The sequence below is a fragment of the Apus apus genome, chromosome 2 (genome assembly GCF_020740795.1).
Source record: "Apus apus isolate bApuApu2 chromosome 2, bApuApu2.pri.cur, whole genome shotgun sequence".
In the NCBI taxonomy this organism is placed as follows: domain Eukaryota; kingdom Metazoa; phylum Chordata; class Aves; order Apodiformes; family Apodidae; genus Apus; species Apus apus.
In genome coordinates this window covers 122557257-122579483 of record NC_067283.1, presented here as the reverse complement: position 1 = coordinate 122579483, position 22227 = coordinate 122557257, and the positions used below count along the sequence as shown (strand labels likewise).

At 40.7% G+C, this 22227-nt stretch overlaps 1 protein-coding gene across 1 annotated transcript in view; it reads left to right on the top strand.

Annotated features, from left to right (window-relative positions):
* The window catches only part of SLCO5A1 (solute carrier organic anion transporter family member 5A1), a 73593-nt gene that overhangs the window by 47441 nt on the left and 3925 nt on the right, over window positions 1-22227 (top strand). Inside the window, exons 6-9 of the mRNA XM_051609347.1 lie at window positions 311-509; window positions 15003-15162; window positions 18089-18330; window positions 21396-21460. Of these exons, the coding sequence (XP_051465307.1) occupies window positions 311-509; window positions 15003-15162; window positions 18089-18330; window positions 21396-21460 (666 nt within the window). The remainder of the gene's footprint in view (window positions 1-310; window positions 510-15002; window positions 15163-18088; window positions 18331-21395; window positions 21461-22227) is intronic.

Sequence of the window (22227 nt, the reverse complement as noted above, 5' to 3'; positions counted from 1 at the left end):
TTAAACTGGAGCAATGTGTATCCCTTCTCCCTATTCCAAAATAAATACAAAGCGATGTTTCTGCTTGTAAGTACAATAGTTCTCTTATAGCCCTTTGGCTCCTGGTAATATCATAAGGAGGCTTTTATTAATTCTTTGACAACACTCCAGAGGTTTGAAAAGTCTGACTCAGTTTGCTAGCAGAGAATCAGACAATAGAGATCTTAGTGCAGCATTTGTAGTCATCTAATTAGGGAATGAAACTAATATTTATGTTTTATACCATTTCTATAGGTCATGTTTTAATGTTGCTCGATTTTCTTTCTGGCAGGTGTGATTATTGTCCCCAGTGCTGGTGTTGGTATTGTCCTAGGTGGCTACATTATAAAAAAACTGAAACTCGGTGCGAGAGAGTCTGCAAAGTTGGCTATGATCTGCAGTGGTGTGTCTCTTCTCTGCTTTTCAACTCTCTTCATTGTTGGATGTGAAAGCATTAATCTAGGGGGAATAAATATACCTTACACGACTGGGTAAGTAGCTTGGAATCCTCTATTGCAAAACCAGCTTTTTCCAATAAGCCTGATAAAGAAATGAAAAAATGCTGATGGCTGGTGTATTGAAGAAGCCACATGTTCAAATGAAATACAGGGAGTATTGTGATATAAACACACACTGTTACTATGTGGTCCTTCGGTTTTACATCTAGTTTATAATGAAGCTTATGTAATAACTCAGCTTTTTGAGGGGTGCGAAGATGCATTAGAATGGACTTGAGTGATTTTTATGGGACAATAAGAATAAAATCCTCAGTGTATTGCTCAGGGTTTAGTTGGTGTTTCAAAATGTTGTCTGCTCGTGAAAATACTGAAGGGATTATAAAGATTGTTTCTGAATAGGTTTATCTATTAATAATGTCTTAGGTTTGCAGTCCCTATTTTAGAGGAATCAGTTGGACATGTGCGACCAACACTAGTGGTGTGTGCTGCTTCTGAACCCCTTTCTAGTTGTATGAATGCAGTCCAGTGCTTGCTGGATCATCAGCAAATCAGAGACTAGATAATAAACCTTAAAGGTATATTGAAAAAAAAAAGGTGTGGATGTAGGAAGGTATTAGGAGTGAGTAATTTAGGCTGTGACATTAAGAAATACATCAAAGGGCATTTTAAAAAAAAGAGGAAGGAAGACAATACGGAAAAGTTGTGAGGAGGTGTTTCATTCCTCAGAAGCTTGATCATGAGCTTTTATTTTTTCGTATTTTGAAGTTTGGAAGACAGCGTACAAGAAGTGCAGAGCAGGAAAGAGATGATCAAGTGGGGAAAAACACAACTACAGTGCGGCAGTGAGTAAGACAAGTGAAAAAAAGGAGAGGAAAAATTGGAAGCAAGGGAGGAAGAAAATAGGCACTGTTTATACAGAGATTATTTTGTGTTGCATGTTGCTGGGTGTTACTACATTGCTGTCAAACCCTAAACCTAGAGCAAGGAGAACCAGCAAGTGAAAGTCATGAGCTCATGGAAAGCTGGTTTACTCCTTTGTATTAATACCTAGAGTTAAAGCTGGATGCTGAGGGGCTGTGACTGTAGAGTGGAGTACCATAGTGATATATCCTCCTCAGAGCATAGTGGGCTGAAGAAGGAGGGAACAGGGATGGGAAGGGGGTGGAATGTTTTTATTGTCCACCTCCTACTGATGTTTGTGACAGGCTGTGGGTGTAGATGAAGAAATTAAAATTATTAGGAATTAAAACATAAATTTCAGATAGCAACCAGCTGAACTGTGTGGCAAGTCAGAATGTCCCTGCCTGGCTAATGAGAAGGCTGTAGTTTTCTGTTGATGAAAAAGTTCCTTTTAATTTAAATCTACTTCTAAACTGAAGACAAGGCAAACTATTACTTTGTAACACATAACCTTCACACTGAAATTTTAAGACTACCTAATTTTATTTTTTTTTTCAGTAAGCAATAACATTTGCAGTAAATACACAGCATGAATTGAAACAGGCATCTATTCACACCTGTTCTGAAAGTCTGCAGTAGCATTACGTCTTTATCACCTTCATCTAATTATTCTTATTGAGAAAAGAGATTGTCCTGGTTTTAGCCAGAATGAAGCCAATTTTCCTATGACTGATTTTTTTTTCCTTCAGCAAGCTATCTTTTAACTAGTCACAGAGCAGGAGTCTGCAGCCTCAGCCCTGTAGGATTTCTTTCATGCAAAGATCAAATCTGAATTTATTATCAAATGGTAATAAAGAAGCACTACTACAATAATCTTGAATATCTAACATGATAATAATTCTCTTAATGCTCATTGTCAATCATTGTTCATGAAACAGTGCAGCATATGAATACCAAAGACAGTTCAACAGGATAGATTGGATAGGAGGAACAGTACAGCTACTTGGTTCAGAGTAAATGTCTTGCCTGATGCTGTACCTTAACAGGGCTATTCCAGGTCTTATGTCTGAGCTACCTGTGCTGGCAGTAGTCCAGAGACTGAGCAGTGTAGACACATGCTGCAGGAGAATCTCCTCTAGGTAAACACTTCAGTTTTACTCTTTCCTTTACATTTAAAAAGTAGGGTGTTGTTGGGATTTTTTCTTTGCCTTTTTTTTTTTTTTTTTGGTTATTGTTATGAACTGATCCGTACATGAGTACAGAGAAGAAGGATAAGCTGGGTTTTAGTAAACAGAAGTATGTGCATACCACTACTCAGCAAAGTAGGCAATGATATTTCATAATTCAGTGTGTTTCATAACTCAGTTTTTTTAGACTGCACCAGCTGTGAGAGAATGGAGGCATGCACAGATTAGAATACATTTGCAAGGATTTTCTGCTGTTTTATGTTGGGCACAAGCAGTTTTGCTGTTGCTGTGTGTCATCAGCAATTCTGTTATCAGGAAGGTCAAGGACATCTCTGTATTATACATCTCAGCATTTTAGAACCCCTTGTTCCATGCCCCAGCCTTGTCTCTGAAGGCATGCTTGATATTTGAACACAGTGTAAGCAGCCTTATGTCAAATAATGATACGGGATCCCTTCTCTTGCACCATATCCAGCATCTGAATGTGAAGTCCGGAAACAGTGAATTGTTTCTTTGTCCAGACAGCTTTAGACTATCTTCAAGAATGGAGACTCCACAGCCTCCCTGGGCAACCTTTGCCAGTTCTCAATCACCTTCATAGTGAAAAAGTGTTTCCTGACATTTAGAGGGAACCTCCTGGGTTTCAGTTTGTGCCTGTTGCCTCTGGTGCTGTCACTGGGCACCACTGAAAAGTGCCTGGCTCTGTCCTTGTTACACCCTCCATTCAGGTACTTGGATACGTTGATGAGATCTCCCTGAGCCTTCTCTTCCCCAGGCTGGATAGTCCCAGCTCTCCCAGCTTTTCCTGAGAGGAGAGATGCTTCAGTCCCTTTAGAACCTTAATGGCCCTTAGCTGGATTCTTTCCAGGTATGTCCGTGTTTCTCTTTTCTTGGGGAGCCCAGAACTGGACCAGCAGTGCAGATGTTGCCTCACAAGTGCTGAATAAAGGGGAAGCAGCAGAGATCAGCTGCTTAGGTTGATTGCAGACCTGTCTTTTCTGTGTTTTGTGGTATAAGGCAACTAAAGCAGGCTCCACGGGGAGCTTATTCATAGTGACAGATTCTTGGATTAGTTGAGTTCCATCTCTCACTTTTCTGGTATGTAATGAATCAAAACAGACCCTTTTTGTTTGCTTTCTGTTATTTTGGTGCAATTAAGGTTTAGTTAAAGCGTGCAATTGACTTACTGAGGCACTTCACATACAAAAAAAAATAAATCTATCCTTCCTCTTATACCACCAGTTTGGGTTTCTGTTATCCTTTTATGTCTTTTAGTCCAGTGAGCCAGTTGGATCACTTAGCTTGAAAGCAATGACTAATTGGATCAGAACAATAACAACAAAGAAGAAATCCAGCTAACACAATGAGAGGGTTCCTTGTTAGATAGCTACACAAAAATTGCATCATTGCTGCAATTCCAGCTGCTTGCCAACAAGGAGACTGCAGATTTCTGCCATCCAGAATGTCCTTCAATACCAAATAAAAATTACTGCTATCAAATTAAGATAATCCTTTTTATCATATAGCCTAATATTGAGATTACAGAAACAATGTGGTGAGGGGTTAGCGTCTTTCCTCTGTGTTTCCTTGGTCATGTAGACCATGTGCCAACAAATTCTTTGTTTAGATGTTACCAAAATATAGTCAGGCACTGTTTGTTCAGACTGTAGCCTCATGGGAAGAGGGTCCACCTTTTTTTTCCAATGTGTATGCATTGACTGCCAGCATGATGAGTTAACCTGTTATTTCAGATACCCAGGCTTGGACTGAAAACCCCGTTGTGCTGGCAGTCAGTGCACACATATTGGAAAAAAGGATAGACCCTCTTCCTGTACCACAAGCCTCCCACAGCATAATATTTGGAGAGGACAACAGGGTTTAGAAAAAAAAAGTTAGAAACAAGAGTCTCTTTTATCATTAGTAACATCTAATAGAGGTCTCTTCTTTATTAGCTTTGCCAGCATCCTATCATGGAGTCACAGAACAGTCTCTCCAATAAGTGAACAAATACAATTTGTCAGATGGGATTCTGGGCTTTGTCCTAGTACACACATTTAGCAAACTTGCAGTTGAATCAGTAATGAAAGAAGCAGTGTCCTTGTTTGTATTTGAAAGAATAGTTCAGGAAACACTGTTTGAAGCAGGTTTCTGGTAGTGTGCTTATGCATGCTGGGTGTCCTTGGCAGCTCAGGTGAAGCTGTGTTGCAAATTGACAGCATCTGTATCCACTGAAAAAAGTGGGGCAGCTGTTTCACTTGCATTCCCTGTGTCTACAGCAGTGGGTGTATTGAGACTAAGCTGCTTTTACCACAGGGCAGCTCACAAGCAGGACATACTAGCTTTGGTGCAATTTCCATAAAAGCCTGCTCCTTCAGGCTGATGCAGGTAAATCTGTAATGTGCTGTGCAGTAATTCAGGGATCGGTGCTCTATTTTCCTTTGTGGCAATATGGAAGCTTCCCACTGTCTGAAGGCAGCAAAAATACACATATTTGAGTAAAAATGATCCCCTCCTGGGAAAAGTGTTCATAAAAGTCTGTTACAGTATATGTTATATGGTAGATCATGTGTAATGAAAATGGGGTTACATAGATATGTGTCAGTAGAGATTTCGCATCCCCAACATCTGAATTTTTTTAATCCTTCATTAGTTTCCTGTAACTGAAAGAGAAGGGAACAATGAGTGAACCATGAAGGTAATAAAGATGAAAGCATTAATCTCTTACAAGTGTTTGATAACAAGCTTTTGGAAACAGAGCTAATAGATTATTTTGTGTATCACATCTTAGAATCATAGAATCATAGAATGGTTCGGGTTGGAAGAGACCTTAAAGATCATCTAGTTTCAACCCCCCTGCATGGACAGGGTCACCCCCCACTAGATCAGGTTGCTCAGAGCCCTGTCCAACCTGGCCTTGAACACTTCCAGGGTGGGGGCATCCACAACTTCCTTGGGCAACATGTGCCAGTGTCTCATCACCCTCACACTAACAAATTTCTTTCTAATGTCTAACATACATCTTCCCTCTTCCAGCTTAAACCCATCACCCCTCCTCCTGTCACTACACACCCTGGTAAAAAGTTCCTCCTTGGCTTTCTTGTAGGCCCATTCAGGCACTGGAAGGCCTCTATAAGGTCTCCACAGAGCCTTCTGTTCTCCACGTTGGACAGTCCCAATTCTCTCAGGCTGTCCCCACGGGAGAGGTGCTCTACCCCTATGATCATCTTTATGGCCCTCCTCTGGACTTGCTTCAAGAGCTCTATGTCCTTCCTGTGTTAAGGGCTCCTGAAGTGGACAGAGTACTCCAGGTGGGGTCTCACAAGCGTGGAGTAGAGGGGTAGAATCACCTCCCCTTGGCCTGCTGGCTACGCTTCTTTTGATGCAGCCCAGGACACAGTTGGCTTTCTGGGCTGCAAGTGCACATTGCTGGCTCATGTTGAGCTTACACCCAGGTCCTTCTGCTCAAGGTTGTTCTCAATCCATTCCCCCCCTGCCTGTATTTGTGCTTGGGATTGTCCCCACTCAGGCGTAGGACCTTGCACTTAGCCTTATTGAACTTCATGAGGTTGGCCTGGGCCCACCTCTCAAGCCTATCAAGGTCCTTCTGGATGGCATCTTTTCCCTCCAGTGTGTCAACCACACCACACAGCTTGGTGTCATCAGCAAACTTGCTGAGGGTTTGCTTGATCCCACTGTCCACGTTGCTGACAAAGATGTTAAACAGCACCCATCCCAGTAGTGACTCCCTGTTCTTGAAAGGATGAGAAAAATACCTTTTTGTGTGCAAGACGTTTGCTATAAACAATAAAAAAAAATCCCCCAAATAAACCCTACAGTGATTTGCTGAGGTACAAAAAGTGATGAATGCTGGAAAGACACAGCTTGCAGTAGCTTGTGATTAATTTGAGCAGATTTGCTCTATGTATCTGTACACTTGAGACTTCTTCTGGGGCCAAGAAAAAAGTGCCCCCTAAGATTTAGATTATCACAGTGGTCTCAGTTCAGTTTCGAGTTTCATTCTTCTAATGTCTTGCACGGTTGATTTCATTCACCTTTGTTTTTAATCTGATTTCCCAACCTCTGTGTCATGGTAATGTTCAGCTATGCAGCTGAATTGAGTGATCTACATAAGTAGAGGGAGTGGGAGAGTGGGCTCTTCTGCCTGTGGAGCAACATAACCCATCTGCTGCTGAGAAGGTTTTCACGTAATGGAGGGATTAAGAGGTCAGAAGAATGTCTTTCACAGGGTGGCAGAGGTTGGAGAGGGGAGCCTGAGCTGTGCCTTTTCTTGTAGCCTGGGCTGTCTGCAGACCTGTCCAGATGCAGGTTGGCAGAGCCCTGCTGGCAGCTGGGGTGTGGGCATGAGGGTCTCCCAGACAGGCTGGGGAGCCCCTGCTTGCCCCAGGCAGTGAGGCATCTGAGTCATCCAGCTCAGCAGCCTGATGAGGAGCGTGCAAAACTCCAAAAATGCTGCCTCTCTTGTTGCTGTGAAAAACTTCTGTCACCGTGCTGCTGAAGTCAGTATGTTCCTGAGGATTGTTTTGATGATTTGGTGTTTTCCATCAGAGAAGAGATTCTGTTGGGGGATTACTGGAAAAGTCCGCCTGTTGCTATGTGATGTGTTGCTGCATATTGCTTTTTGGAATCCAGTGTGTTATAAGACAAGTTTCAGCTGATAGCTGAGAAGGCAACAGAATGAATATCAGTCCTGGATATTTAATTTCCTGCTCAAGCCACAACATGTTTCTAAAACTGTGCCGTGTTTGTTTATGGTGCAAGAAAGAAAACACTCAGAAATGCTTTGGTTAACATCCAACTAGACCATAAACTATAAAACAGCTCCAAGAGCTAAATTTGTGAACCTGATTTGTGTGATCAGTAGACACTCAATAAATATTTAAGAACTACTTAGTAACATTTGATTGGCTGCAAAAGTACCCAGCTGGAAAGACAAGCATATTCAGCAGACGCAAATAGTGGTATGTAAGTACATTAAAAATCAGTCAAGTGGAAGCCACTAAACAGCAGTCATAGTGCTTATTGTCACTAATGACAGGAGATGAGGTGAGAGATGACATGGGTGACAGTCTCTGTGTGTAGAGTGATATGTTCAGAAGACAGGAGCAGAACATACCTTGTGGTCATGGGATAGCTGGGATGCAGTGAGTCTGAAGCTAGTTGTTTACCTTACTCTGCCCATGCATTACAGTTGTGAAGGCAAGCAAAGAACAGGAACCTTGACAGCCTGTGAGCACATGTACAGGGTCTTGGGGGTGCAGCCATAAACCCAATTGAGATTCCTGTTGGGCTACTGCCTGGCTGAGCAGGTGCTAAAATTCCCTGGATATCTACTGATCTGCTTAGAGCAGAGATACTTGAGCTAGTTTTAAACAGCAGTGGCCTCTCCGTGGCACCATTGAGTAATACTGAGAGCAGGGCAGACAAGGCAGCACAGTTAATTCAATATCGTGCTGGAGTGCCCAGTGTGGAGAGGTTATGCATACCAACAGAATTCCCAAGGCAAAATTTTTGCTTTTGGCACATGTGTAAATACTCATGTCCCAACAGAGCTCAGTGCTTAGTTCATGTTTAAAATCTATCTGGATTTGCAAATTCTGCAGGGTTCAAACTGGCATTTGTTTTCAGAATTCAGGTCTTCTGGATTGGACTGCACACAGACCACATGCAATGATAGTATGGGTGCCTCCTGGTGCTCTTACCATGCAGGTGTGAGAAGGCAAAGGGCACATTCTTCATATGGAGTTAGGGATTTTCATACATATATTCCAGTCTGGAAAAGGCCTTTACATTTAACCTCCCCTCTTCAACCTCCTCTTCAAGGTTGAATCACATGCAACCTTGCATAGATTACTTCTGTATTCTTTGAAAGCTGCATTTTCATATCTAATCAGTGGACTACTAGGTAAATGATGGAATGGAGGACACTTCACTTCCACTTGTGAAAAACATGTCAGCTGCTGTAAAAGTATCAGCCAGGAAGAGGAAGGAGGGGCAGCCTTGTGTCATGGAGCTAGGCAGATCTAACCCCTTTGGAAAAGATCTGGAAGTTTTGCCCCTCTGGACTGAGGCCAGAGTGACTATGGTCTGTGAAACACTGCTGAAAGGTGGCACATGGAGTATTCACAGTAACCTTTTAAACTAAGCTAATGACACACCAAAGGGTTCTGGTACCACTGGGATAAAACTCGTGAGGAGAAAAAAAAATAAAAATCACCCAAAACTGCATTCAGGAAGCACCATTTTTCTCCATCACAAAACCATGCAGGCAATCGGCTGCATGGTCTTGTCTTCTGACCTAAACTAAGTGGTCTGCCACTGTGGCCACTGTGGAGAAGGTAGAGGAGTGCAGTGAGTGAAGAATGACTTTGGGACATGTTTGAAATACATTAATTCTTTCTACAATCCCGATTAAGCATATTATGGACTCTTCGATCTCAGGGATTAGTATAGTTACCTGTTCTCAAGGACTACTGAAGTTAAATAGCCTATTGTTTGTATTTTGACCAAAGTTCTCCAAGTGACCAAATGTAGACTCTTGTGTAGTTTTAGGGAGCCACATACAAGTGGTTAAGCTACTGTGACTCAAAGGTGGGAAGAAAGCTTTTGAAATATGGCCAAATGCATAAGGGATGTGTGTGTGTTTCCCACTGATAACCACTTTATTAGCATTGGCCACTATGTTTAACAGTTACTGTGGAGAAGAACTGCCAGATAGTGGGTTTTTTGCTAGGAAATCAGGAAATTGATTGTTACAAAAGGAGGTGAGTTGCTGACCTTATGGGTGGTAGCCTCTACCAGCATTTTAATCAGAAAGAATCTGATCCTGTACTCCTGAAGTCCCCAGGAACATTATAATCACTGCACAAATGAATGGTGGATACTAAGCAAGAGAACAGAGAAAAAAATGATGAATTGATAGAGAAACAGAAGAAGAAAAAAGAGTAACCAAGAGAAGAACATAGCTTTAAAACCTCTGAAGGTATATTTCCCATGGAAGAAATGGCTTTTGTCCTGATCCCTGCTTCAAATTTTTGCTTATAGATGCATCAGTAAAGAGTCATTGATGAGGAGATATGAACAGGATCATGTTCAGCTTCAGCAGGAAGGATGGAAAGTGCCATTCTGGAGCTTGCTGATGAGAACACCATCATGGAGATACCAGGATTGGAAGTTTATCTAGTCCAAACCTCCTGCTAGACCAGGATCACCTAAAGTTGATCACACAGGAATATGTCTAGATAGGTTTTGAATGTCTCCAGAGAAGGAGAGGCCACAAGTCTGCTTCAGGGAGATGTAGATTTGAATCCCTTCTGATTAAGGAGGACCTGGAACCCATGTTCCCACCTCAAGCAACTGCAGAAATGATGAAGAAGAAGCTTCCTTCTTAAATTGAGAAGAGATCTCTTACAAGTCCATGAAGTACCGTGTTTTTGGAGAAGGCTTTCAGGACAAAGGGGAAACTTTGTGCTCTGTGTGTAGGAACTCACTAAGTTGTCTGCAGTGGGACTTGTATTCCTGTACAGTGTCAGGGTGCAGAGTGTGTCCGCTCACTTCTAGGAGCTTGGTCACCTGAGTTAAAGAGTTAAGCTGGCCAAGTCCAGGGTCAGCTCTGTCACTGATAAGAGCTGTTGTGAAGAAAGCTGGAGATCAGGGCCTGTGTCATTGTGTGCCCATTGTCTCTGGACCCAATTCTTATCTGGTCTTTCTGTCACTCTTGGCTCCCATCTCATCTTCGCTGGCCAAGTTGCCAACCAAAAAATCTTTGGAGGGAGGTCAGACCCTCCCTTCCACGTTCTGAGTTTTGGGAGATTTTAGAAGTGACAGCTGTTTTTTTTCTGTACAGAACTTCCCTGTCTGACTTTGGCACCTGGAAGGACTGAAAAGGCTTAGATATTGCAAATTACAACCCATAAAGAACATTGTTTGAAACTGGCCTTCTGTCTTCAGAAAAACTTGTGTATCACAGTACTGAGTATTGCAGTGCCTAACGTATGGATATTGAGACACACAAAATAGCATTTAGAGTCATAGAATCATGGAATCATTAAGGCTGGAAAAGACCTCTAAAATCATCAAGTCCGTTTTTCAACCCAAAACCACTATACCAACTAAGCCATGTCCTGAAATGCCACGTCTACATATTTTTGAACACCTTCAGGGATGGTGACTCCACCACTTCCTGGTCAACCTGTTCCAGTGCTTGACCACTCTTTCAGTGAAGAATTTTTTCCTAATATCCAATCTAAATCTCCCCTGGCGCAACTTGAGACCATTTTCTCTCATCCTACTACCTGTTATGTGAGAGAGGAGACCAACCCCTGTGTTGCTAGAGCCTCCTTTCAGGTTGTTGGAGACAGCAGTGCGGTCTCCCCTCAGCCTACTCTTCTCCAAACTAAACAATCCCCATTCCCTCAACCACTCCTCATATCACTAGTTCTCTAGACCCTTCACCAGCTTTGTTGCTCTTCTCTGGACATGCTCCAGCACCTCAATGTCCTTCTTGTAGTGAGAGGCCCAAAACAGAACATGGTATTTGAGGTGCAGCCTCACCAGTGATGAGTACAGGGGTACAATCACTTCCTTAGTCCTTCTATTACTGATACAGGCCAGGATGCAGTTGGTCTTCTTGGCGACTTGGGCACACTGCTGGCTCTTATTTAGCTGGCTGTCAATCAGCATTTCCAGGTCCTTTTCTGCTGGGCAGCTTTCCAGCCACTCTTCTCCAAGCCTGTAGTGGTGCATGGGGTTCTGATCTAGGTGCATTTAGCCTTTTTGAACTTCATACAATTGACCTCAGGCCATTGATCCAGCCTGTCCAGGTCTCTCTGCAGAGCCTTCCTATCTTCAAGCAGATCAACACTCCTGCCCAACTTGGTGTTGTCTGAAAACTCACTGATTGAGCACTCAATCCTCTCATCCAGATCACCGATAAAAATATTAAACAAGACTGTCCCCAAAACTGAGCCCTGGGGAACACCATTTATGACCGTCAGCCAACTGGATTTAACTGCATTCATCACAACTCTTTGGCCCTGGCCATCCAGCCATTTTTTTTACCCAGACAAGAGTCCACCTGTCTAAGTCATGAGCCACCAGCTTCTCTAGGATAATGCTGTGGTAGACAGTGTCAAAGGCTTTACTGAAGTTCAGGTAGACAACATCCACATTTCCCATATCTGCTACGTGGGTCATCTGGTCATAGAAGGAGATCAGGTTGGTCAAACAGGACCAGGCTTTCATGAACCCATGCTGTCTGGATCTGATCCTGCAGCTGTCCTGCACATGCCATGTGAGCGCACTCAAGATGAGTCACTCCACATTCTTCCTTGGTACTGAGATCAGGCTGACAGGCCTGTAGTTCCCTGAATCCAGCCCTTCTTGTAGATGGGCATCACATTAGCAAGCCTCCAGTCGTCTGGAACCTCCCCTGTTTTAGAAGCCTAGAGTGCAGCTATGACAGAAAATAATATTTACGTTTAAGATTAAAATCCAGAAAAAGAAAGCTATTTAAGTGTCACAGGAAACTATAGATTGCAAAACCTAAAAGCATAATAAAATGGGGTTTTCCTGACCTACAGGAGAAGCTTCAGGTGAGAATGTTGATATCAGCTACTTTTCAGTTTTCAGTGGCTGGAATTGCCTTATGCAGTGGAGGAGTGCGGATGCAGAATTCAGGAACTGTGATTTCTTTAGACAGAAAGGTATTTACGAAATAAGAGCTAGGCTCCCAACCTCAGCCAACCCTGTCACTTGGAAATAAATTGGTTTGAATAAGGTCGTTCAGGTAACTTTTCCATTGGCTTGATGCATTAATATTGCTGTATTTTAAACCCGGATGAAATTCCAAGTAAGATGCAGAAAATTGATCTAGAAATAAACCACACTGCAGACTCTGCTTTTCCACTTATTAAATTAATTTTGCAGCCTGAAACAAGACAGAGAGCATGGCAAGTGTAGTAAAAATAGGCATAAATATAATATGGGCTGTTTAAAAGCTCATGTTTTTTATAGTTTGGCTACGTAATGATAGCATAAAATAACTTATATTAAGAAGTGTGTCTAAAAATAGATGTGTAATAGTTATTTGCTTTTAGGTACCTGATCTAGCACATTCAGTAATAGCATGGATAAAAGCTAATATTTTATGCCTGTACTTGCAGGTACTTTCTGGTGTAATGCCTTCAGGAAATACTAGATGTGATTAGATTAGTTAATATTAGATGTCGTTTATTTAATTGCAACTACAAGATTTTACTAGCGTTTGCAAATATTTTTATGTTGGCCATAGGAACACCTGAAGTTTATTTTTTCAGGAGCCTACATGAGTTCAAAATTTATGAGCAAAGGAGCAGAAGTGGGGGCTGTCAGATAAATCTAGTAAAAGCCAGATGTAAAACAAACAACAGCTCATGTAACAGGCTGTGGACTGTCAAAAAATCCTTGATGCTGCATATTGTAGATGAAAAAAAAATGGTATTCATTTGAGAAGTGCAGGGGAAAAAAAGTTAGGGTTTATTAACTAAAAATTCACATCAGACTCAGAAAGTATTTTGGTCTGAGAGTCATTAGAGGCCAAGAGAATAGTTTTCTGGAGGAAGTTACTTGCCTTGTTCTTGCTTTTCCCTATTCATATTCTTATCGCTACTGTTAGAGACTGGTGAAGAGACAGCCCTTGTTTCAACAGCCATTTTAAAGTATTTCTAAGGTTTTCACAGAAAATTTGCATTAAAAAAAACCATTTTCAATTAGTCTTTAGCCAGCCAAGGAAAAAAATCAATGCTACAAAACTCATCTGAGCAATCCCAGTAACTGAAAGGGTCAAAGACAAGTGTAGTAGCTGTTTACAAATTTGTCTGTTGTCAAGAAAAAATGTCCATTAAAAGTCAGTGACTTTTCAGACCAGTTATTTGTCAGGAAAGTATGATATGGTCATCAACTAATTCCTCATTAATTAGGAGCTTCTAGATTATAGAGGTTGACATCCAGTTATACCAGTTTGTTTTTAATTTGGGAAGAAACATTTTTCTTTTAACTCTTTTTCTCTATAATCAGAATTTGTATATACAGTTGTATAGGGGTTTTTACTACTCTTTTCTTTCAGTGAGGTTGCCTTTGTGCCTGCTAACTCTTTTCCTCCTTTGTTTTGTACTCCAAGCCCTCGCCCTACCCAGGAATATTAAAAGTCCAGTGTCACCTTGGTCTTTCCTTCAGAACAGGAGTAGCTGAGTGTCTCCTCCAGGGTTTCAGCCTAAAGTTGGGCATTTTAAAGTGACCTGGGAGTTGTTTTGGACAGGTCTGAAGTGATATGGTATGTAAGACAGGAGCTGGTTGATTTGGTGACTCCATAAGGTAGACAACCTGAGTCAAAACATGTGACAATGACAACCGGTGGTAAGTTTTAACCAGAATTGATTTATTTCCACTGGTAGCAAAAAGCACCCCTTGATCAGTGGTTTTTTTTTTGTTCTATCATATTCTGATGAAGAGTCTGTGATCTCACAGACATGGATGCTAATATTGCTAGGGCCTTTGTCACTTCAGGATTGAGCTGCAATGGTACAAATGGTATAGTAGAGTAGAGCCACAGTGGTATTATATGTTCATAAAATCTCAATTCCAGCCCTGAGTTCCACACTGGCACTCTCAGTGGTTTGTACAGGCTGCATCTTGGCAGCTCAGGATATCAGGTATTGAGTCTCTCTTAGGAGTTTGTCTTGCTTTGGTACTCTTAGCAAGGCAGTGCCATTTGGGGTGATCAAAACTGCTTCCGCATGTCTGCTTTCTCCTCATGGAGCCTGGATGTGCCATGCAGGGGTTTTAGCTGGAGGAGATAGTGTATCCGGATAGACCTGGAGCTGTCTCTGCAGTGCTTCATTTAGGCCATGTTACGTGAGTGACGGAGCTTAGATAAGTGCCATGAGCTGCTGCCTTGTTTGGGGTCTCTTTGCATATTCATCCCGTGGTGAGGACGTGCCCAGGCTGGCATGGCGCTTGCCAGTGAAGAGTTAATGCAGTTCTCTGCTGAGGCAATTGAGAGCTGTTCAACTACCTATTTGGAACAACAGTGCCTGCTTTTTGGTGTGTGTGTGTTCTTCAGCTTTGAAATTCCCTTTAGTTCCTTCTGAGCATACCATCAAACCTTTCTGGGGAGAACTCAGAATGCTGGACTTCAGCAAGATTTTGGGCAATGGTCCAGGTAAGCAGAGTAGTGATTCCTTTACAGACATTTAGTAAAAACACAGTACTGCTCCAGATTTGGAGATCTTCCTGTAGATTTCATATATACGTATAAATAGTACAAACATTTAAGTTTTCTGAACAGTTGCTGGTATATAGGAAGAGATACTTACTAGTTCACATTGATTGTTACATTAGTTCTGTGCTTGCTCTACTAGCATGTTCTCTTTCCTTTCTTCAGTCCCACTCTTGCCATGGCCCACAGGAATCTGACTGGGAGCTGTAATGTTAACTGTGGATGCAAGATTCATGAGTACGAGCCTGTCTGTGGATCAGATGGAATAACATATTTTAGTCCTTGCCTAGCTGGCTGCATCAATGGTGGAAACCATAGCACAGGGGTAAGTGCTTCACCCACCCACAGACGGGTTGTATGGTTTCAAGTAGCCCCTCGGGACTGATGCAGATCGAAGACTGCTCTGTTTCCAGCACAAACATCCTTCCTCTAAGCTTCAGAGAAGTTGCTCTGCAGCTGACTCATGATGAGTCTTCATGTTTTGAAAGGCTGGCAATGCTACTATTGCATAGTCCCATGTCGCTTCCTTCCAGTTATGAAGAAATTTGATGCACAAGTTTGGTTGTACCAAGTGAATCTTCCAACCAAGTGAGTGTGAAGTGCCATGGGGTAGGAAGGGCTGTTGTTTCCAGTACAGCCTCTGAAGTCCTTGATGGCAGTGCCCTGGATGTCTGTTGTTTCTGCTGGCCTCAGAAAAGGAACCTTGAGTTAGTGTCATCTCAATCAGTTTTCTGCTAACATAGGCAGCCATATCATACTACATTTCTACAAGCTCATCAGTGTTAGCCTAAAAAGCAGTTTGGGATTTTTTTTAGTGCCCTCTCTGAGTGGAAGGAAGAACTTTACTCTTCAGGTAGTTGGAAGTATTTTAAACTCCTGTTTAAATTTAGTTATGGCCTGTGTAAAGTCATTGGTGTTTGAATCAGTCTCATAATTTCTCATAAATAGCTGTTGCACCTGCATCAGTGCATTGATGGGTCTTCTGCTTGCATGGCTAGGTAAAGACTGCCCATGTATTCTGCTCTTATAAAATAGTTTGGCCATTCTCATAGCCTTTATCTAAACCTTTTCCAGGCTAAATGAAGTGATTGTTACTGAACTGAAATAACCAGACTTTAAAGGATGATAATAATCCACTTTTTTTCTGGAAATACATTTCCTGTTACAGCCCAGTCTTTCAGTTATGCTGGACTGCAGAAGAGCATTTCGCTTGTAAAATCACGCGGTGGAAATCTGGCAGTTTCCAGGACTGAGCACAAGAAAATACTTGAAAAGCAGAATCTGAACTAAACATCAACAGAGCATTATGGTTGTTCTTGTTTTATACAAAAAATGAACTCCTAAATTCCTCTGTTACAGAACTGTCCTTTATAAAAGGATAATTAAGAAAGACAGGAAGTAATGTAAACATTGGTTTTCTCAGGACTTGGTTGTGCTTTCCAGAGAGATTGATTATAATGTACCAGTTTCCTGATTTGCAGCCCTGAGCCCCAGCCTGTGAAGTAGGACAATGTTAGATCCAGTGCTGTCCTTTTTCAGGTTGACTGGATAGTGGTCTGAAAATGCAGGTTCGTACTTAGATGCTGCTGAGAACAGATTAATTTCCTTTATAGGTTTGGTGGGTTTTTTGAGTATCTTGCTGGTTTTTAGAAAAAAAATGCTTTGGCCCAATTTGAAAAGCCTGTGATGAAAGTCTGTGGTTTGCTTTCAGTGTCTAAACAAATCTGTTTTGTACTTTGCTGGATTAAGACGTAGGTTTGATCCTTGCTACATTTCACTGGATGTCAAACTGGCACTATTAATTCATTTAAGTATGGAGATACTTTGGAAGTATGTGGAAGTAAAACATACTATCTCCTCCTGTGATTTAAGAAAAGATCCTTCATGGCCTTGTTTTTTAACTTGATTGCTAATGGTGGATAGAATGGGACTGACATTGGTAGGAAAATGCATTTCTCATTAAGTAATGCTTTATGTAGAGTACTTTTCAAGGCAACACATACAAGCCTTTGCCACTGTGTGACACACAAGATGTTTCTAACCCATAACAGTCAGATTTAAGTTTATAACATACAGTGTTTTCAAGATTAACCATTTAAAAATTGGAAGTAGGAGAAAAGGATGCCACTATACAGCTCATACCTGGTTTATATATATTCCTATACTCAAGCATTTCTGTTGTGTCTTGTCTGTCTCATTTAATACACAGACTGTTTTCTCTGGTGATGAAACAAGATTGTGTAGTAAAGAGAACTATTTTCTGTAGGATGCCTGTTTGTCATTTGCATTTGGAAGCAAAAACAAGATTAAGATGAAGGCCTGTAGGAAGAAATGTGATATCTGGTAGTGGATTGGTTCTTTGGGAAACTGTGTTCAGTCATTGCCTTTGTTTCTAAGTGATGTGGGGCAAGTCACTTAAACAAAACTTCTCCCAGTTGCTCATTTATCTTGTATTCTTCATATTCTGGGTGATAGACATAAACAATAGCCAGAAGTGTGATTTGTAGAAGCATTGAGTGCCTAAATCTGTATCTGAAGGCATGAAAAGTTACATTTAGATTATATTAAGTTGTATATGATGGAAAATGTTCTGAAAAAAGGGATCCGGACAGTCTCAAAATTATTCACCCACATTTGTGAAATCTTTGATCTGTTTCAGTTACCTAGCTACAAAATAGAGATAACAGCATCAGTGCTTCATTCTCATAACTGTTCTCTGTTTTTTCTCCTGTCCACATTCCATCCATATACACACCCCTGTCCAACTGAAAAGACCTGGGCTCCAGGCTTGAAGTGCAGCTTTTTAGCTGAATCTGGGTAGACTTCCATTGAGATGACAGGAGACATCTCGTGAAAGTCAGCAGTCCACCAGATTCCAGAACATGACATTGTCAGTGCTGCTTAAACAATGTTTCCTCCCAGTTTTTATGAAACAATAGAAACAATCTTTTTCTCCGGACTTCCTCTAGAGAAGTGATTGAATTGTTTTGGCAGAATTTTCTAAAAATATTCCGGATTTTTTTAAAAACTCAATCAAAATGAGATAACGGAAAGGCAATCTCATCATGGACAGTCCTGGCCAGCTTTAAAAATACTTGGAGTGGTAACTTCATGTTTACTTGGAGTATATGATCCTAGAGAGAAAGATTCTTGATTAGGAAGTACAATGGGACTCTGTCATACCATATCTCTGCACAGTATCTTTCTCACACAGGTTTTTTATGTGGAAATGTTCTTACTTGCTTTCCCAGGTAAGAAATTACACAGAGTGTGCCTGTGTCCAAAGCCGCCAGGTGATCACTCCGCCGACAGTGGGCCAGCGCAGTCAGCTCCGGCTGGTGATTGTCAAAACCTATCTGAATGAGAATGGCTACGCTGTGTCTGGGAAGTGTGATCGAACGTGCAACACACTTATCCCCTTCCTGATCTTTCTCTTCATTGTTACCCTTATAACAGCATGTGCCCAGCCGTCAGCAATCATAGTGACACTCAGGTGAGAACTCAGTTGTGGGTTTTTTTTGCCATGCCCAGTGTCACCGGTGCGTGTGTCAGAAGAGGCTGGGCCAATGCAGCCAAATGCCTTCAAGGTTACATATCCTGAAAAAGTGAATAGAATAGGGGTGACATGGAGAGGGTGGAACGTGTGTGTATGTAGAGTATGTAACATGATAATCCACTTGAGGAAACATGAAATGCCCAGAAATTTCCAGGCACTATAAAGAGAGATCGAGTAAAAGCATTGTGTAAGAAAATAATCACTCCTGAATAAATTTTCAGCCTTCTTAGATCAGTGGTTTGGATTTTTAAATGGAAAGAAGTTAATATTTAAAATTATCCTTTTCTTCTTCTTAAAATTGTTCGTTCCTGCCACATGCCTGTTTTTGATTCTTCACTTTTTTTCTTCACAAGAGTTTTGACCTTGTACTGTAGTATTGTGTTTTGACTGTTGTCATTTAAGGACAGAGAACAGCACAATCTTTGTAGGGAAATGTGGTGTCATTTATTTGTCCATTTGAAAAAAAGTGTCCAGGTTTTTGGATTGGCTTTTCCCATCTCTGCCATCTGCTCTTATAAATATTACCAGTCCCTGTAACATCTGTGTCCATTTAAAATACAGCTTCTGTAAGTGACCTTCAACGGGATTTTTAAAGAGAAGTGAGCTGAAAAAACAGAATATGGTCTACGGCTAAAGTAAATATGTATTTGTATCATGTATGTTGGTGTTGTTGAAAGAGGAGGGGGAAGAATTAGAAGAAAATGAGGTAATCATTTACTAGGATTTACAAAGCACATCCATAGGTATTTTCTCTACTGGTAACTGAAGGACAAAGAGAGTGGTTTAAATATGTCAATTCAGTTTGGAATCTGAAGCTGAAGAGCTCTCAGAGTTCAAGAAGTAAGTTCCTTTCAGACAGAGATGAGCTGGATGATAGAAAAAAATAGAACAGCATAACATAGCATAGTTAATTTAGAAGGTACCTACAATGATAATCTAGTCCAGCTGCCTGACCACTTCAGGCTGACCAAAAGTCAAAGCATGCTGTTAAGGGCATTGTCTAAACACTGACAGGCTTGGGGCATCGACCACCTCTCTGGGAAGCCTGTTCCAGCATTTGCAACGCTCTTCAGAAGCACACCCCAAATGATCCAGATGCAAACAGGTATTCAGTCCCTGGGACCAGGTTAGAGTTTATCTAGAGTCGAAGTAAATCCCTACAAAACCTGAAATGCTTGTGGTGTATGTATCAGGTCCTTAGCATAAGCTGTTCAGCTGTGTAAATCTGCTTCTCTTGAGCTGCATTAATTGATAACATAGAGACACCTTTTGACCTGGTTTTGAGTAAAATCTCTCTCCAAATTGAGCTTTTCAAAACCACTGTTGTACCTTTTCCTTCTGCTGAGAATGGTCCTACCAAAAAAGTGGGATTTTCTCCTGGTAGTGTTGCCTTTGTATATTCACTCTGATATTCTGAGACCACTGATGTTCTGCTGTTCACAATTAGCCTCGTATAAAAATAATAATTGCCAAGCTTTGTAATAGATCATGGAGCCTGAGAAAACATGAGGCAGATCAGAACTTGGCTTTGCTCTCCTTAAGCTCCACTATAAGCACATCACTGAAACCCTCTGGCAGGCATTTGTGTCTCATCCCCATCAAGGATGTGCAGTCTCTTGCTGTCATTTTCTCTGCTCAAGTGGCTGAGGGTTATGCACGAGCCTGCTGCTGACATGTGGAGGCCTTGTACTGTGTCATGTGGTGGAATTTGTCTTACAGTATGCTTTTCGAAAGATCTGCAAAATGGGTGCAAAGATCACTCTTAAAACTGTGAAGCCAAGTTCTCGGGAGTGGGCACATCAGAATTCCAGTTGCTCATGCAGCTGAAGCTCAACTACTGTGTGCACAGCACTGTAATAGGTCAGAGTCTTCTGACGTTACTTCTCTCTCCAGGTTTTCCACCTGTATAATAATAATAGCAACAATAACAATAATAATAATAATAATGACAATGATAATAATACAGCCATTGTCATAGTACTGCAATTATGCAAAAGTGAAGTACAACCAGTGAACAATAATATTGCAGTGAGCCTCACAACAGTGAGATGCATAAGAGATATATCTCCAGCAGTATTTTGTAGTGTTTAATAAAAAAAAGGATGTCCCACACAGTTGAACAGTGACACCCACTGTCCCAAACCATATATTGTGCATGGTGCATCAGTCAGATTTGTAACTCAAGCTGGTTGTCCAATTTCTCAATTTCTGAGTGAGTACTTGATTTCAAAACCTTGATTTTAGAGCTGTACCCTTTTGACTACAGTCTTTTTATGTGGTTTTATCTTATATTTCAATGTTATTAGAAGATGTCTATCTTAATTCAGACCTTTAGGTTAAACTTTTTTAAATCAGAAGAAAATTTGTGGTTAACTAAAATTGTAGTTGCATTGTGGAATACCATTACTTTGCATTTAGTATTTCGAAAACTTGACATTTTTCCTATGTAACCAGTGGAAAAAAATCTCATATTACTTGTATTGAAAAGGAAGTGTCTTTAAATAGACTATTTAGAGGTTTCTACTGTTATTTTTCCTAAAGTACCTCCAAAGTGCTTATGCTACACAGAGATCTGTTATATTCAGAAGCTGAGTCCAGCTTTCAGCAACATAACTCTCCATTAATTCCAATTTATCTGGAAAAGATCAAGAAAATAAGACAAGACATTATACGAAATAACAGGAAACTACCATGAGAAGTGATAAACGTTTTGAATGAATTCTCTAAATTCCCTTAATGCATTTGGATCAAATTCTTTAGGCCCTACACAGGTAAAGAAAGGTTAAAAGGTGTGATTGATATTTTGATTAAACAGGGACAGCAGAGATGGGCTGTATTTTTCCTAGCAATAAGAGTTAACAATATTAGAAGCTAAATGAAAGAAATTTAGACAAAGATTTTTTTAAAGCTCAGAAAAAAAGCCAAGACATAGAGCCAGAATATATCACTGTGATGGTCTTTTATGACTTGTTTCTTCAGAGGAGTTACTTTTCACCTCTTAGGTCTGTCGAAGATGGGGAGAGGCCCTTTGCACTAGGAATGCAGTTTGTGTTATTACGGACTCTTGGTAAGTCTTACAGTTACTCAGCATTTCCATAAAGGATCACCACATTCAGCTTAAATGAACCATAAAAATACTAAAATTCCCTAAATCTGTAACAAATTGCCTAACTAATTGTATTAAGAACGTACAGTTAATAGCTTCTGAAAATGTTGTAGCTGAGAATGTACTTTATTTTTTTTTTACTGACTTTCTAGAACAATTTTTTTCCAGAAAGAGATACTTTTTCAGTTTCAAGCTTTATTTAAAAATTAAGTTACTAAATATTATAAGGATTTGTTCTTCTTCAGAAGTAGATTTTTATTGGTTTCAGCAATAATGTATTTTTGAATATTTAGAATATGAAGCAATGGTTACTTAATGTCTAATTTCAAATGTTTCAAAGCAAAAAGGGTACATGCTAAAAGTCTCTATTCCATAAAGTAGTTTATTTCAAGCTCTTCAAGTTCTAAAATTTTGCCTATAAAGTACACTCCAGGTGTTCAGCTATTATGAAACATGTGACTAGAGCAAGCAAGGAGTATTCTAAGAGAAAAAGTAGAAGCCTGTGTAGCTGCATCTGGAAGTTTTCCTTGAGGAAGCATGTTTCTGACTTGTCTTAAAGGTGGTGTATTTCTGGAGAAAACAGGAGCATTCAATTTTAGCAGCCTTAAAAAACTGAAGTATGTATCTGAGGAATATCTATTTTAAAGAAAATTAGCAGTTGCAGTGGTTTCACTGCTATCATCTGTCTTCAGTAAGAGAAAGATTTTGTGGTCTTTGGGGTTTTCTCT